The sequence below is a fragment of the Chaetura pelagica genome, unplaced genomic scaffold (genome assembly GCF_000747805.2).
Source record: "Chaetura pelagica isolate M959 unplaced genomic scaffold, ChaPel_1.0 scaffold840, whole genome shotgun sequence".
NCBI lineage: Eukaryota > Metazoa > Chordata > Aves > Apodiformes > Apodidae > Chaetura > Chaetura pelagica.
The window spans coordinates 51446-64209 of record NW_009951813.1 but is presented as its reverse complement, the minus strand read 5'-3'; the positions used below and the strand labels follow the sequence as shown (position 1 = coordinate 64209).

The 12764-nt window shown below is 45.0% G+C and overlaps 1 protein-coding gene across 1 annotated transcript; it reads left to right on the top strand.

The window, feature by feature from the left end:
• Nucleotides 1-299: 299 nt before the first annotated feature.
• Nucleotides 300-12559, top strand: TRNAU1AP (tRNA selenocysteine 1 associated protein 1). Its single transcript, XM_010008189.1, has 8 exons — nt 300-391; nt 1581-1680; nt 2830-2882; nt 3681-3812; nt 6943-7062; nt 8483-8645; nt 9565-9598; nt 12423-12559. The coding sequence occupies exons 1-8, from the start codon at nt 306-308 to the stop codon at nt 12557-12559; spliced, it is 825 nt and encodes a 274-aa protein (XP_010006491.1). The 5' UTR covers nt 300-305.
• Nucleotides 12560-12764: the final 205 nt, after the last annotated feature.

Sequence of the window (12764 nt, the reverse complement as noted above, 5' to 3'; positions counted from 1 at the left end):
CAGTTTGTTGCTGTATGTTTCTGAGTGGCTTTTGTCCTTCTGTGAAAGCTCCCTGTTCTCTGAAATTCATGCTGTCTCTTGGGTTCCACTTTGCAGACTGTTGAGCCTGGTTCATGCATGCCTGCTGGTTTTGAGTGGCATCGACCCTCTTAAATGAGTCTTCTTTTTGAAGTGTAAGGGTAAAATACTTCTCAATAATGTTTTAACTGCTTAGGGTGACATTGACACATAAATTCTCCTGTTTGTAGATGCTTTGTTCTAACTTTCTTTTTTTTTTTCTTTTGCTTCTGTAGCTGGAGCCATATATGGATGAAAACTTTGTTTCAAGAGCCTTTGCCACCATGGGAGAGCTCGTACTGAGTGTAAAAATCATTCGAAACAGGTTGACAGGGTAACTGTTCATGCTTGTTCTCAGTTTGTTGTGCTGCTGCATTTGGATTGAAGCCTTTGGCCTCTGCCCGTCGCTGTGCTCAGTGATTTTCCCTTTGAGCTCTTCACCATTGTTGCCAACAACATGGGTGTGTTGGTGGTAGCAATGGAGAGGACAGTTGTTGGCTCTTTGACCTCCCCATCAGCAAACCAAGGTTTGGCCCTCCTCCTGCAGTGCTTTTGGCCGTTGATTTGGAATGAAATGAGCAGAAGAAATTAGGTTCATGTTCTTGGAAATGTTGTCATTTCAGTTTTCAGCTGTTTAAACTTGGGTGGGAAGATATATGTAGTTAATTAAAGCAGGAAATAAACTAATTTACTGGGGTACATCAAGAAGACTGTGTCCAGCAGGTCAGGGAGGTTCCTTACCCTCTACTCTGGCCTGGTGAGACCATATCTGGAGTTTTGTGTCCAGTTCTGGGCTTCCCAGTTCAAGAGGGACAGGGATTTACTGGAGACATTCCAATGGAGGCTACAAGGATGATGAAGGGACTGAAACATCCTGACGAGGAAGGACAACTTTCCTGATAAGGAAAGGCTGAGAGACCTGGGGCTGTTCAGTCTGAGGAAGAGAAGACAGAGAGGATCTTACTAACGTTTACAAAGATATGAAGGGTGGGTGTCAAAAAGTCTCTTCTCAGTGGTGCCCTGTGATAGGAAAAGGGGCAATGGGCACAACATGGAATTCAGGAGGTTGAACCTAAATGCTTCTTGACTGTGAGGGTGATAGAGCCCTGGGACAGGCTGCCCAGGGAGGCTGTGGAGTCTCCATCCCTGGAGACATTCCAACCCCCCTGGATGTGTTCCTGTGGGATCTGCTCTGTGGGATCCTGCTCTGGCAGGGGGTTGGACTCAATCTCCAGAGGTCCCTTCCAACCCTGACATTCTGGGATTCTGTTTAATTGTGAGAAAAAAATATTTTCTGTGTTTATGTTGACAGGACTGACTGGTAAGTTTGGGTCACTTTACCTGAGATCCAGGATTACTCTACTAGCTTCATTTTGGTCGCTGATATTTATATTTTGAAAAAGAAGTTGTTCTAAGTGTTGCAACCATAGCAATGTTCCTACCAGTTATCTAAAAAGTATAATATTCCTCCTGGAATGGGATTTAAACCTGAAATCTTTTCTCTCTCCTGTGTCTGTGTTCAGAATTCCAGCAGGCTATTGCTTTGTAGAATTTGCAGATCTAGCTACTGCAGAGAAATGTTTACACAAAATCAATGGAAAACCTCTTCCTGGTGCTACACCGGTGAGTAAATGGAATCAGCCAGTTGGGAAGCAAAACTGGGATGGAGTAGAGAGTGTAGAATCTGTATTTTGAATGATGACAGACAAATTCCTAGTTGGCAAACTGGGATTCTTCTTTTCTTTTGAGTTACTAATGAATATTGAAACTGATCGTGTGCTTGCTCAGAAAATTGTTGGGGGAAAATGCTCATTTCTCTGTGACTGGATATAGTAATGTTGTATTTTGGAGCCTTGCTACTGATATGGTTGGGGAAAACATCAATTTCTCTGTGACTGGATAAAATCCAGGTATAGAAATGTTGCCTTTCTGGACCTTTCTACTATTGCCAAAGTTGGACTAATAAGACACTAAGAGAAGCAGGGAAAAAATAGATTGAATATACCTACCATAGCCTTCTTTCTCCCTCTGTTTGTCATTCCATGTTAATTTCTCCCACTGAGTGTGTTGTAGAAATACAAGGTGAACCTGCAAGTTCACCCTGAGGTTGGTTTTACCTTGGATTGGCAAGTGAAACAGGACTTTTGGGCCTTGCATTATTCTTGGCCCTTAGCAAAGAAAAGCTATTCCAGCCTGTTGACAGTGGGAAAGGACCTCGTCCATTGTGTGACTGCAAGACACACCAGATGTCTGGGTACATAAAAGTTTGGGAAGGAGAGGAGGAATAGTCCCTGGAGGCTAATTTTAGGATGTTGACTCTCTTGCAAGGAGTAATACAATAATTGAAGTCTGGTTTTAGGAATACCCACCTTTATCCACAGTTTAATTAAAAATGTGTTTTGGTGTGGAGCTGAGGGACATGGTTTAAGCACTGGTCTTGGTAGAGTTGGGTTAATAGTTGGACTCGATGATCTTTAAGGTCTTTTCCAAACAAAACAATTCATATCATAAGTATAGTAATTGTTGTATTATCTTTTACAATCAATATATTGGAAATATCAAGTCTGTAAATAAGGTATCAATGTTTTGCTACAGCTGTACTCAAGTAATCAAATGTTCTCCTTGATAACTTAAGTGGCTGGCCTGATGGTATTGAACATCTGTCAGCATTAAGAAAGTTGTGTCAAATAAGCTTATTGTGTTTTTTTTCCTGATTGTTTGGGTTCACATGAGAACAGTTGAATGTATGGATTCATTTTTGCCTCGTTTCAGGCAAAGCGATTTAAATTGAATTATGCAACGTATGGAAAACAGCCCGATAACAGGTAAACACTTGATGTTCAAATGTTGCTTTTGCCTCCTTCATGTCTGTCCATGCAAAGAGGATTCAAAATATGTCAAACCACAAGTGCCTAATGAGACATACAGCTAGAAAATTGGGATAGGAGAGAACTGACCAGCTGCACAGAGCTGGTCTGTCCAGCAGTGCCAGTAACTGAGTCTTAGTGGAGCCCAGAAACCACCCGTGTCCTGGGCTGCATCCCCAGCAGTGTGGGCAGCAGGGCCAGGGAGGGGATTGTCCCCTCTGCTCTGCTCTGGGGAGACCCCCTGGAGAGCTGTGTCCAGGTCTGGAGCCCCCAACACAGAAAGGACATGGAGCTGCTGGAGAGAGTCCAGAGGAGGCCATGGAGATGATCCAAGGGCTGGAGCAGCTCTGCTCTGGAGACAGTCTGGGAGAGCTGAGGTGTTCAGCCTGGAGAAGAGAAGGCTCCAGGGAGACCTTAGAGCACCTTTTCTTGCCACGTTAGAAATCCAGAGATGCCCTGTGAGATCTAAAAAATTAAATTCTCTCTAAAAATTAAATTATCTTTAAAAATGGAACTATCTATAAAAAGCATCATTGAGTAGATCAGATGTGCTGCTTGAATTATCTTGGAAAAGAAGTGTCAATAAAAATTTTAGTCACCTAAGCAACTTAACTATTAAAATGATCCATGAAGTGATTCTTTAATATCACTTTTCTCTAGACTCAGATGTTCAGGCTAGTTGTGAACTGACACTCAGCACACCTCTTTTTTGTTGTATGATTGTGCTTAAAAAGTTTCCTTTTTTCATTTCCTCAGTCCAGAATATTCCCTTTTTGTGGGAGACCTGACTCCTGATGTGGATGATGGCATGTTATATGAATTTTTTGTTAAAGTTTATCCATCATGTAGAGGTGGAAAAGTTGTTTTGGACCAGGCAGGAGTATCCAAGTAAGTCATCATTTATTCTTTCTTTTCTTTCACTTCACATGCAATGGAAGATACAGGAATAAAAGAAAAGATACAATGCAGCAAGGGGAAGGGAATAGTTCTATCAGTTTAGATTTTAGTTATCTAAAAATACAATGTGCTTGGATATTCAGTTAGGAGTGTGGTTGGGTTTTGGGAGTCACCAAAGGATATTGTCCCTCCTCTGTCAGCCTGATGCTCTTTGTGTGTTGACAGTATGTTATTGCAGTTCTGCAAATGCTGAAAAAATGGCTAAGTCATCTTGAAACACTTGTCTGCCTGGCCTCCTAGATGGGATGGGGCTTTTGGAGCCTTCAGGCTATTGAGTGTGAGTTCCTGTGACAGCTTTATAGGGTTTTGTTTCACTGAGGGCAGGGCAAGCAACGCTATGATTCATTGTCCTCAGCTGCTTACTTAGTAGCCACCTTTTCTGGAAATGCCTCACCAAAACCTGATGTCAAAAAGTTGGTTTTCTTAACGTTGTGAAGACATTTTATAAAGAGCAAGAAAATGGAACTATTCTCCTAGAAGAGGGACCAGCTGATCAGCATCCTTATTTTCAAACTAGAGCTTCAATGGAATGCAATATTCTGATGTAATGCCTATGAGAATGTTATGCTGAGACTCAGAAAGTGGCTGTAGATCTCCCCTCTTTCTCACATGAGGGTTCTCAGTCTCAGATTGGTTTGAAGGAACTCTGGAGCTCTCTGGTCCAGCTTCCCACTCTGAGCAGGACTGCTGCTTACACTAGTTCAGGTCAGCCATGAGTTGTGGAGCCTGGAAAACCTCCCAGGTTGGAGATAATACAACCTGCGTGGGCAGCCTGTTCAGAGCTGCTTCCCTAGCAATGAAGTTCTTCTTCATGTGCAACCTCAGCTTCTTGTGGAGCTGCTCAGTCACTCCCTGGCTGTGTAGTACTCATGGTGTTACTGCCACCTCACCCCTGACCAACCCTGCTGGGGTGGGCTTTGGGTGCCTCCTCCTCCTCAGGGGTAAAAATCCAACAGTGCCTCTTTTGCTGCACCTGCTGCCTACAAAATAGGTGTTGGGCTCTGGGAACTGATCTTAAGTGCAGACCTCAGGGAAGGGGAATCTGTGGTAGATTGGGAAGCAGGGAAGGAGCAGGGGCTCAAGGGGCTGTTGCTGGGAAGGGCAGAGCTGTCTCCTCCAGCAGGGCTGGGTTGTTGCTGCCAGGGGCTTTGTTGTGACTTGTGCAGTTACTCAAAGCTGAGGCAACTGCAAGTGATGGTGTGATGTGAGAGAGGAACCTGGGGCTTTGGAAGTGCCTAGTGAAGCCCTGGCCCTCCCAGCCAGGGCTGGTAGATCAGGAAGGTCTCCTCCCACCACCTCTTGTCCAGGCAAGAGAGGAGTTTGGAGGCTGATGCCATAGTGCTGTGCCTGCTGCTTTGCTTTCTGCTGAGGATGCAGGCTGAGGGGCTTGTCCTCAAAGCAGGGACAGGACAGTCTGCCAGGCTGGTCCTGGCCATGAAGTAATTATTTCTTGGTGGGCTTTCTTCTGTACTAAAATCTGGTTTAGCCATCACTGTGAAAAAACTGCCTGGAAAAGCTGGAAGGATCCCTCTCTCCCTTTCTGCACCCAATACCTGTTCCTGTTCACAGCATCCAACTATTTATCTGTCCTCTATTTTGTAACTGCCAAGATTCCTGGTTTCACTTCCACACTACTGGTCCCATCCAAAAGGCTGTAGGACTCTTTGTGGCAGCTTAGAAGCTTAAACACTTTGGTGTGGAAACACCTAAAGCTGATTTAAATTCACTTACAAGTTGACTTGCATTGATTTCATTTGCCACAGTCCTTTCCAACAAGCCAAGTTAAACACAGTGTGTACTCATGTAGTTTTGCTCTTGCTTAATTATCCAGTTTGTATGTAGATAAGCCTGAGCTTTTATTTGCTCTTCTTCAGGTCTTCTTGACTCAGGTCAAGCCTCAGTCTGGATTTGGAGGAGTAAATAAATCCATATATGTGTAAAAATATGCCCTGGGACTTGTGTCTGTATCTTCCTATGCAAGATACTGTGTTTTATGGGACACCAGTTGCTCTGTAGTAGCTTCCACTGTGGTCCTGCCACAAGTACCAGGTGATGCCACTTTCAAAGCAGGATGTGACTTGGTGTTGAAGAGTTCCCACAGAACAGATAACATGATGTAAATTTACAGCCTTGTTTACGGCTCATTCTTCTCCCCAGGTAGACAAGCCCTTTCCCTCCCAAACTCCTTCCTTCCCCTAGATGGATTCCTCTCTCCCTCCCACACCTAAGTCTTTGATCTTTCTGCTGCATGAGGCAGCCTGTCCCACCTTGGGATGCTGGCACTGCCCTCCTGGGTGCTATTGTGTTGTTTCTGACTCACTGCAGCCTCAGAATCCCACGCAGGGGACATCTGGGGCTGGAGGGGGATGAGTACTTTCTGGCTAGCTGGCCTGCAGTGCTGCTAGCCCTGCAGTGAGGGATTGCCACAGAGCTGAGGGCTGCCTGCCTGCTTTCCCCCTCCAGACCATGATGTCAGAGCAAGGTGCAGCAACTTGACACTGAGTGCTCCTTTTCAGGTCTGCTTTTGATGCTGATGGGGCTAAGAAGGATGTGGAGCTGCTGGACAGAGTCCAGAGGAGATCAGAGAGATTATCCAAGGGCTGGAGCAGCTCTGCTCTGGAGACAGACTGAGAGTTGGGGTGTTCAGCCTAGAAAAGAGAAGGCTCCAGGGAGACCTTAGAGCACCTTCCAGTGCCTGAAGGGGCTCCAGGAAATCTGGGGAGGGACTTGGGACAAGGGCAGGGAGGGAGAGGACAAGGGGAATGGATGAAAACTGGCAGAGGGGAGACTGAGGTTGGACATGAGGAGGAAATTGTTGGGTGTGAGGGTGGTGAGAGCCTGGCCCAGGTTGCCCAGGGAAGCTGTGGCTGCCCCATCCCTGGCAGTGTTGAAGGGCAGGTTGGATGGGGCTTGGAGCAGCCTGGGCTAGTGGGAGGTGTCCCTGCCCATGCAGGGGGTTGGGACTGGATGATCTTTAAGCTCCCTTCCAACCCAAGAATATTCAGTAATCAAAAAGAGCCTGGCTTTCTTGTTTCACACGAGGGACTCTGTGTCTCTGCAGAGGTTATGGGTTCGTGAAGTTCACGGATGAGCTGGAGCAGAAGCGAGCGCTGACAGAGTGCCAGGGAGCTGTGGGCTTGGGCTCCAAACCCGTGCGCCTCAGCGTGGCTATCCCCAAAGCGTGAGTATAACAGCAGCCAGATGGCTCCCTGAGAACAGCCTGAAGTGAAATCCTGGGGGTTTTTTAAATATCTGATCATGGTTTGGGTTCACTTCCTGGATGTTCCCATCACAAAGTGAAGGAAAGGCCACAAATCTGGTAGCTCGACTACCAGAATGCACAGGAATTCAAACAGCTTATAAGATCAAGATCATGATAAGTTCAAGATCATTATAAGATCAAGATCATGATAAGATCAAGACTAAGCTTTTTACTGTTTTTAATTGTATATATTATGAAATACCCACACATGTGCACACACTGTATTTAAATATGATTCTTTTGAAAGTATATCTTCCTTTGCATGGAACTGAAATAGAATCTGAATCTGTTATTGATTACTGGCTAGTCAAGCTGACTTACCTTGCTAATTCTATTATAATGTCTACTAAATATAAGTCTTTTGGGGCAGGGATTAACTGTTTTTTCTGTGTTTGTTCAGAACCTGATACAATGAGATCCTGATCTGACTTGGGGCTCGTAGCACTAGGGTAATACGAATAATAGTAATTGCTCCCTATTTGAATCATATTTAGATTTTCAGTGACCTCAGAAATCTTTTGGGGGGGGATAAGGAAGACAAAAGCAGGAAGAGAGGGTGTATCATGGTGAGAAGATTGATGTTTCCCTCTTCCTGCCTCTCACTAATTTCATCATCAGACATAGCTTTACATGGGGACCTGTTTTCATTTTCAAATAATATTTGTCATCTCATTCTTTCAAATCTTGATAATCAGGTGGGAGTCCCAGTTCCTTGGGAATGTCAATTTTAGCTCACAGGCTATTTATGTTTACTTTTTTAATTACTTGTACTCTTTCTTGAGCTCTTCCAGCTTTGTGCTTTGAAGACCATGCTACAATAGTGGCAGAAGAGAGAGGTTTTTGTCCATTTTTACTAAAGAAACCCCCAGCTCTTTTGCAGGGCTCTAAGTCTTGAACTCTTCATAATAGAGCAAGACTCAGTGCCTTGCCTCAGGAAACTGCAGAGCACTTCATCCTATTTATCAGAAGGAAAAAAGGACCCAGGAATCTGGATCATGGTTCAGGATCATTCTAAAAAGAGTCTCATTATCCTGAACTCTTCCCTTCCCAAACCCAGGAAGTGAGACTAAATTAACTTCTAAAGAATTAAAACCATGTTTATTAATGAAGATGAATATGAATACAGGAAAGGGCATTAAATTTAAACCACTTCTTTCTTGCTGCAAGTGTATGCAAATGATAAATCCTGCTGCAGTTACTAGTGAATATATCTTAAAGACTGGAATTTGCATGTTAGACTAAGCCTTGTGCCATAATGTACCTTGAGCTGTTTCACTGCCTTGGTTTTCACAATTGTTCTGCATTATTTACAACTTGTTCCCACTTTGTTTTCTTTAAGTAATCGTGTGAAATCAATGGAGTACAATCAGATGTACAACTATAATTATAACCAGTATTACCAACAATATCACAACTACTATGCCCAGTGGGGCTACGACCAGAACACGGGCAGTTACAGCTACAGCTACCCCCAGTATGGATACACACAGAGCACAATGCAGGTAGGACAGCACCAACTGCTCACATCTTCAGCTCTGGGGTCCTCATGTAGCTGGTTGAGGAGGAAAAAAAACTATTTAGCAGCCCCTGGTGTGTCCTGTTGCCTTGGGTGGGGGATGTTGCTGGGACTGGAGGGGTAGAAAGGTCTGGAGGGCACAAAGGGTCTGTTAATTCATGGTGGAAGGGTTCTCTTGGGATAGGCAGTTGGACAGAGAGAGGTTGTAGAGTCTTCTCTGGAGGCTTTCAAGATCTATGAGGAAAGGCTGAGAAAGCTGGAGCTGTTTTAGCTTGAAGAAAAGGAGGCTGAGGGGGGGTGTCATTAACACGGGGTGTCAGGAGGGTGGACCAGACTCTTCTCAGGGGTGTCCAGTGACAGGAAAAGGGGCAATGGGACAAAGTGGAGCACAGGAGGTTGAACCTAAATATGAGAAAATACTTTTTGACTCTGAGGGTACCAGAGCCCTGGGACAGGCTACCCAGGGAGGCTGTGGAGTCTCCATCCCTGGAGACATTCCAAACCCACCTGGATGTATTCCTGTGGGATCTGCTCTAGGGGACCCTGCTCTAGCAGAGGGTTGGACTGGATGATCTCCAGAGGTCCCTGACACTCTCTGAGTCTATGACAGACAGTGGTAAGCCTTCCTTCTGGCACCCTTCACAAGCCTTGTTTTGGAGGCCAGAACAGATCAGCACAGCCACCCACTGCACCACAGGAATATCAAGAACTGCTGTCTCTGTTGGCAGTTTAGTGTGGGATCTCCCCTGTGGAGCCTGTTGGGAGCACAGAGCTTCTGTGTGAAGCATTCAGTTGTCATCAGGCAGCTAGAAAAGTCTGTGTCTGACAGTAACCATCAACAGGGGATGTTTGTAAAAGGAAAAATAAATAACCTGCTATCCTAAGGGCTTTGTTTTTCCTTGCAGACATATGAAGAAGTTGGTGAGGATGCTTTGGAAGGTACGTTCCTTGAATGCAATATTGAAGTTACCTGTTCTGCATTGATTAGAGATAATCCTTCTCAAATTGCCCCTTAATTTCAATGTATAATACACATTTCTCTTTGAATACATCTGAGAAAATCTGCAGCTCTCTGTCACCTAGTGCAGCTCCATCTTTATTTTACAGTTGCTGTTCCTACTCTGAAGCTTGTCAGGACTAAAACTTCACTTCACCAGCACTGAGATTTTAATCTTCTATAGTGCTCAAACTTCAATTATTTAATTATTTATATTGTGAATATATTAAACATTAATATTTGTATGTATATAAATATATAATTGTGGTTATAATATAATATTTATAAATTATTATTTATAATAGACAAATATATTATAACTCAGCTCAGTGTTCTTCTACCTGAAGAACCTTTTGGAGCATAAAGACAGAAAGAAGTGTTACAAAACCACTTCCAACCTTCTACCTGGTGGTGTCTTGCACCTTTGCCTTGCCTCTCCACCTGGGATAATAATAACAATAATAACAATAATAACAATAATAACAATAACAATAATAATAATAATAATAATATTATTTTCTGGTATGCTATAAAAAACATGCAGATATTCTGCTATTTCTGAAAAATCTTGGAATTTAGAGCCTGGGATATTTCATTGGGCTTTTAATTTCAAAAAAGAAATGATACCAGTTAGCAGAGTATTGAAATGGGCCACTAAACCAGATTGGGGTTTTAGATCCACATACAAACTGATTTTATTTATTGATGCAAGAAAAATAAGTCACTTCATAGTAGCAATTCCAAATTTCTGAGTGGAACATGCACTGTGTAATGTACCTTATTCTTGTCTGTAAAAAATATGAGACCTCACAGGGTAACAGTAGAAAGGAAGATACAATAGTGTGTGTCTTGTTCTTCTCTTTAAAAAATAGGTAAAAATCACATGGTGAGAGTGGAAAGCAGTTGGATCCTTTGCAGGATCCATAGGAATCACTAATGGTGGCCATGAGAAAGCCCTGAATGGCTTTTAAAAGCATGACAGGAGGGTTTTCCTTTCCCTGCAACTAACACACCAGTGCTGTAGTTAGAATATCTATGGGATGTCCTTCATTGGTTAAATTAATATATTGAAACCTGGAGGACACTGAAATCATGTCTTGCCAGTGAATCTTTCCTTTTCCTGAATGTGTGACATTTCCTGTGATGTGTTACAAGGTGATGTAGCTAAAGCTAAACATGTTTGCAGGTGTTTTTATTCCTGACGTGTAGTTTTTCTGGTTGCTTTGCTCCCTGAGCCTCTTGCTGAGGTGCCTGCCTGAGCTGGAGGTTGTGGGTGGTGCTTGCTGAGCTTCACATCCCTCAAGTGCTTTGGGGAACACCGTGAGTCAGTTATTGCAAAATGTGAAGTGGTTTGGTAGCAGCACCATTGTACCTTCTGGCTTGTTCTCCAGCTCCAAGATTGATCTGGTTTATCTCTCAAGTGCTTCTAAAGAGGTCACAGCACTTCCAATCCAGACATTCCAGAAATCCTTTAGGAACCCATCAGCACCCTGGGGGGCAGTTTCTGGGCTTACTGGGAAGCAGGGGTTGCTGCAGGGACAGGAAGGTTTGTAGAAGAACAAACCACTGGAAGGGCTGGGGTTGCTCCCAGCACAATGAATGTGTTTCCTAAGGGAGATGGAGCTGCAGAGGGGACAGGTCAGCCTGGAGCACTCAGGAGACCAGCATCTCCTCCCTTCCCAGCACACCCTTAAGAGAATCATGGAATGGGTTGGGTTGGAAGGGACCTTAAAGATCATCCAGTTCCAACCCCCCTGCTGACACCTCCCACCATTCCAGGCTGCTCCAAGCCCCATCCAACCTGCCTTTCAACACTGCCAGGGCTGGGGCAGCCACAGGTTCCCTGGGCAGCCTGTTCCAGGGCTCTGCTATGAGGGCAGCCACCACTGCAAAGAGGGACATGGGGCATCCTGGCCTCCTGTGTTGCCAGCAGGAGCAGGGAGGTGATCTTACCCCTGTGCTGGGCATGAGTGAGGGGGCAGCTTGAATTCTGAGGTCAATGTTGGGTCCCTAGCTACAAGAAGGTCACTGAGCTATTAGTGTGTGTCTGAAGAAGGACAACAGAGCTGGGGAAGGGGCTGGAGCACAAGTCTGAGCAGGAGCAGCTGAGGGAGCTGGGGGTGTCCAGCCTGGAGACAAGGAGGTCAGGGGAGACCTTCTGGCTCTGCAACTGCTTGAGGGGAGGTTGCAGTGAGGTGGGGACTGGGCTGTTCAATGAAGTTACAAGTGATAGAACAAGAGGGAATGGCCTCAAGTTGCACCAGGGGAGGTTTAGATTGGATATGGGGAAGAATTTCTTCCCCAAAGGGTTGTCAGGCCCTGGCCCAGGCTGCCCAGGGTGGAGTCCCCATCCCTGGGGTGGATATGAGTTGTACAGACACAGCACTGAGGGATATGGTTTAGTGAAGGACTTGTCAGTGTCAGGTTGATGGTTGGATGCAATGATCCTGAAGGGCTTTTGCAGCCAAGGGAATTCTGTGATATTTGGATCTAGTTATTTCTTATCCCATTGCAGAAAGATTTGTTACAGCCAATCCAGCCAGGTTTGTGACTGGCCAGGAATGTTTTGTGACTCCCCCACATTTGTTTTAATAAAACTAACATCTTTATGGGGGCATGGGGCTTTTATAACACATTTCCTGGTCTAGTGGGAGGTGTCCCTGCCCATGCAGGTGGGTTGGATCTAGATGATCTTTAAGTTCCCTTCCAACCCAACCCATTCCATGACTTGCCACATGACCTCTTTGCCTGCCTTTCCTCCTCTAGACCCAACACCTCAACTAGACGTCCACGAAGCAAATAAACAATTTATGGAACAGAGTGAAGAGCTCTACGATGCCTTGATGGACTGTCACTGGCAGCCTTTGGACACTGTCTCCTCAGAGATTCCAGCCATGTTATAGCCTCGTTGCTGAGGCTCCACATCCGTGCGACGAACCCGCCAGTGCTCTCCGGTTTGTCCCTCTGCACCTGGGTTCTGCAGCAGTGAGGGGTGGTCCCTCCCTCCACCCAGGTCTGGGATTCCAAGGGCAGGAGGACTCTGGGCTTCTCCTGTAAGGAGTGAGGATCGTAGGAGCATCGTGGGAACTTTCCTTCATGGTGGAAAGT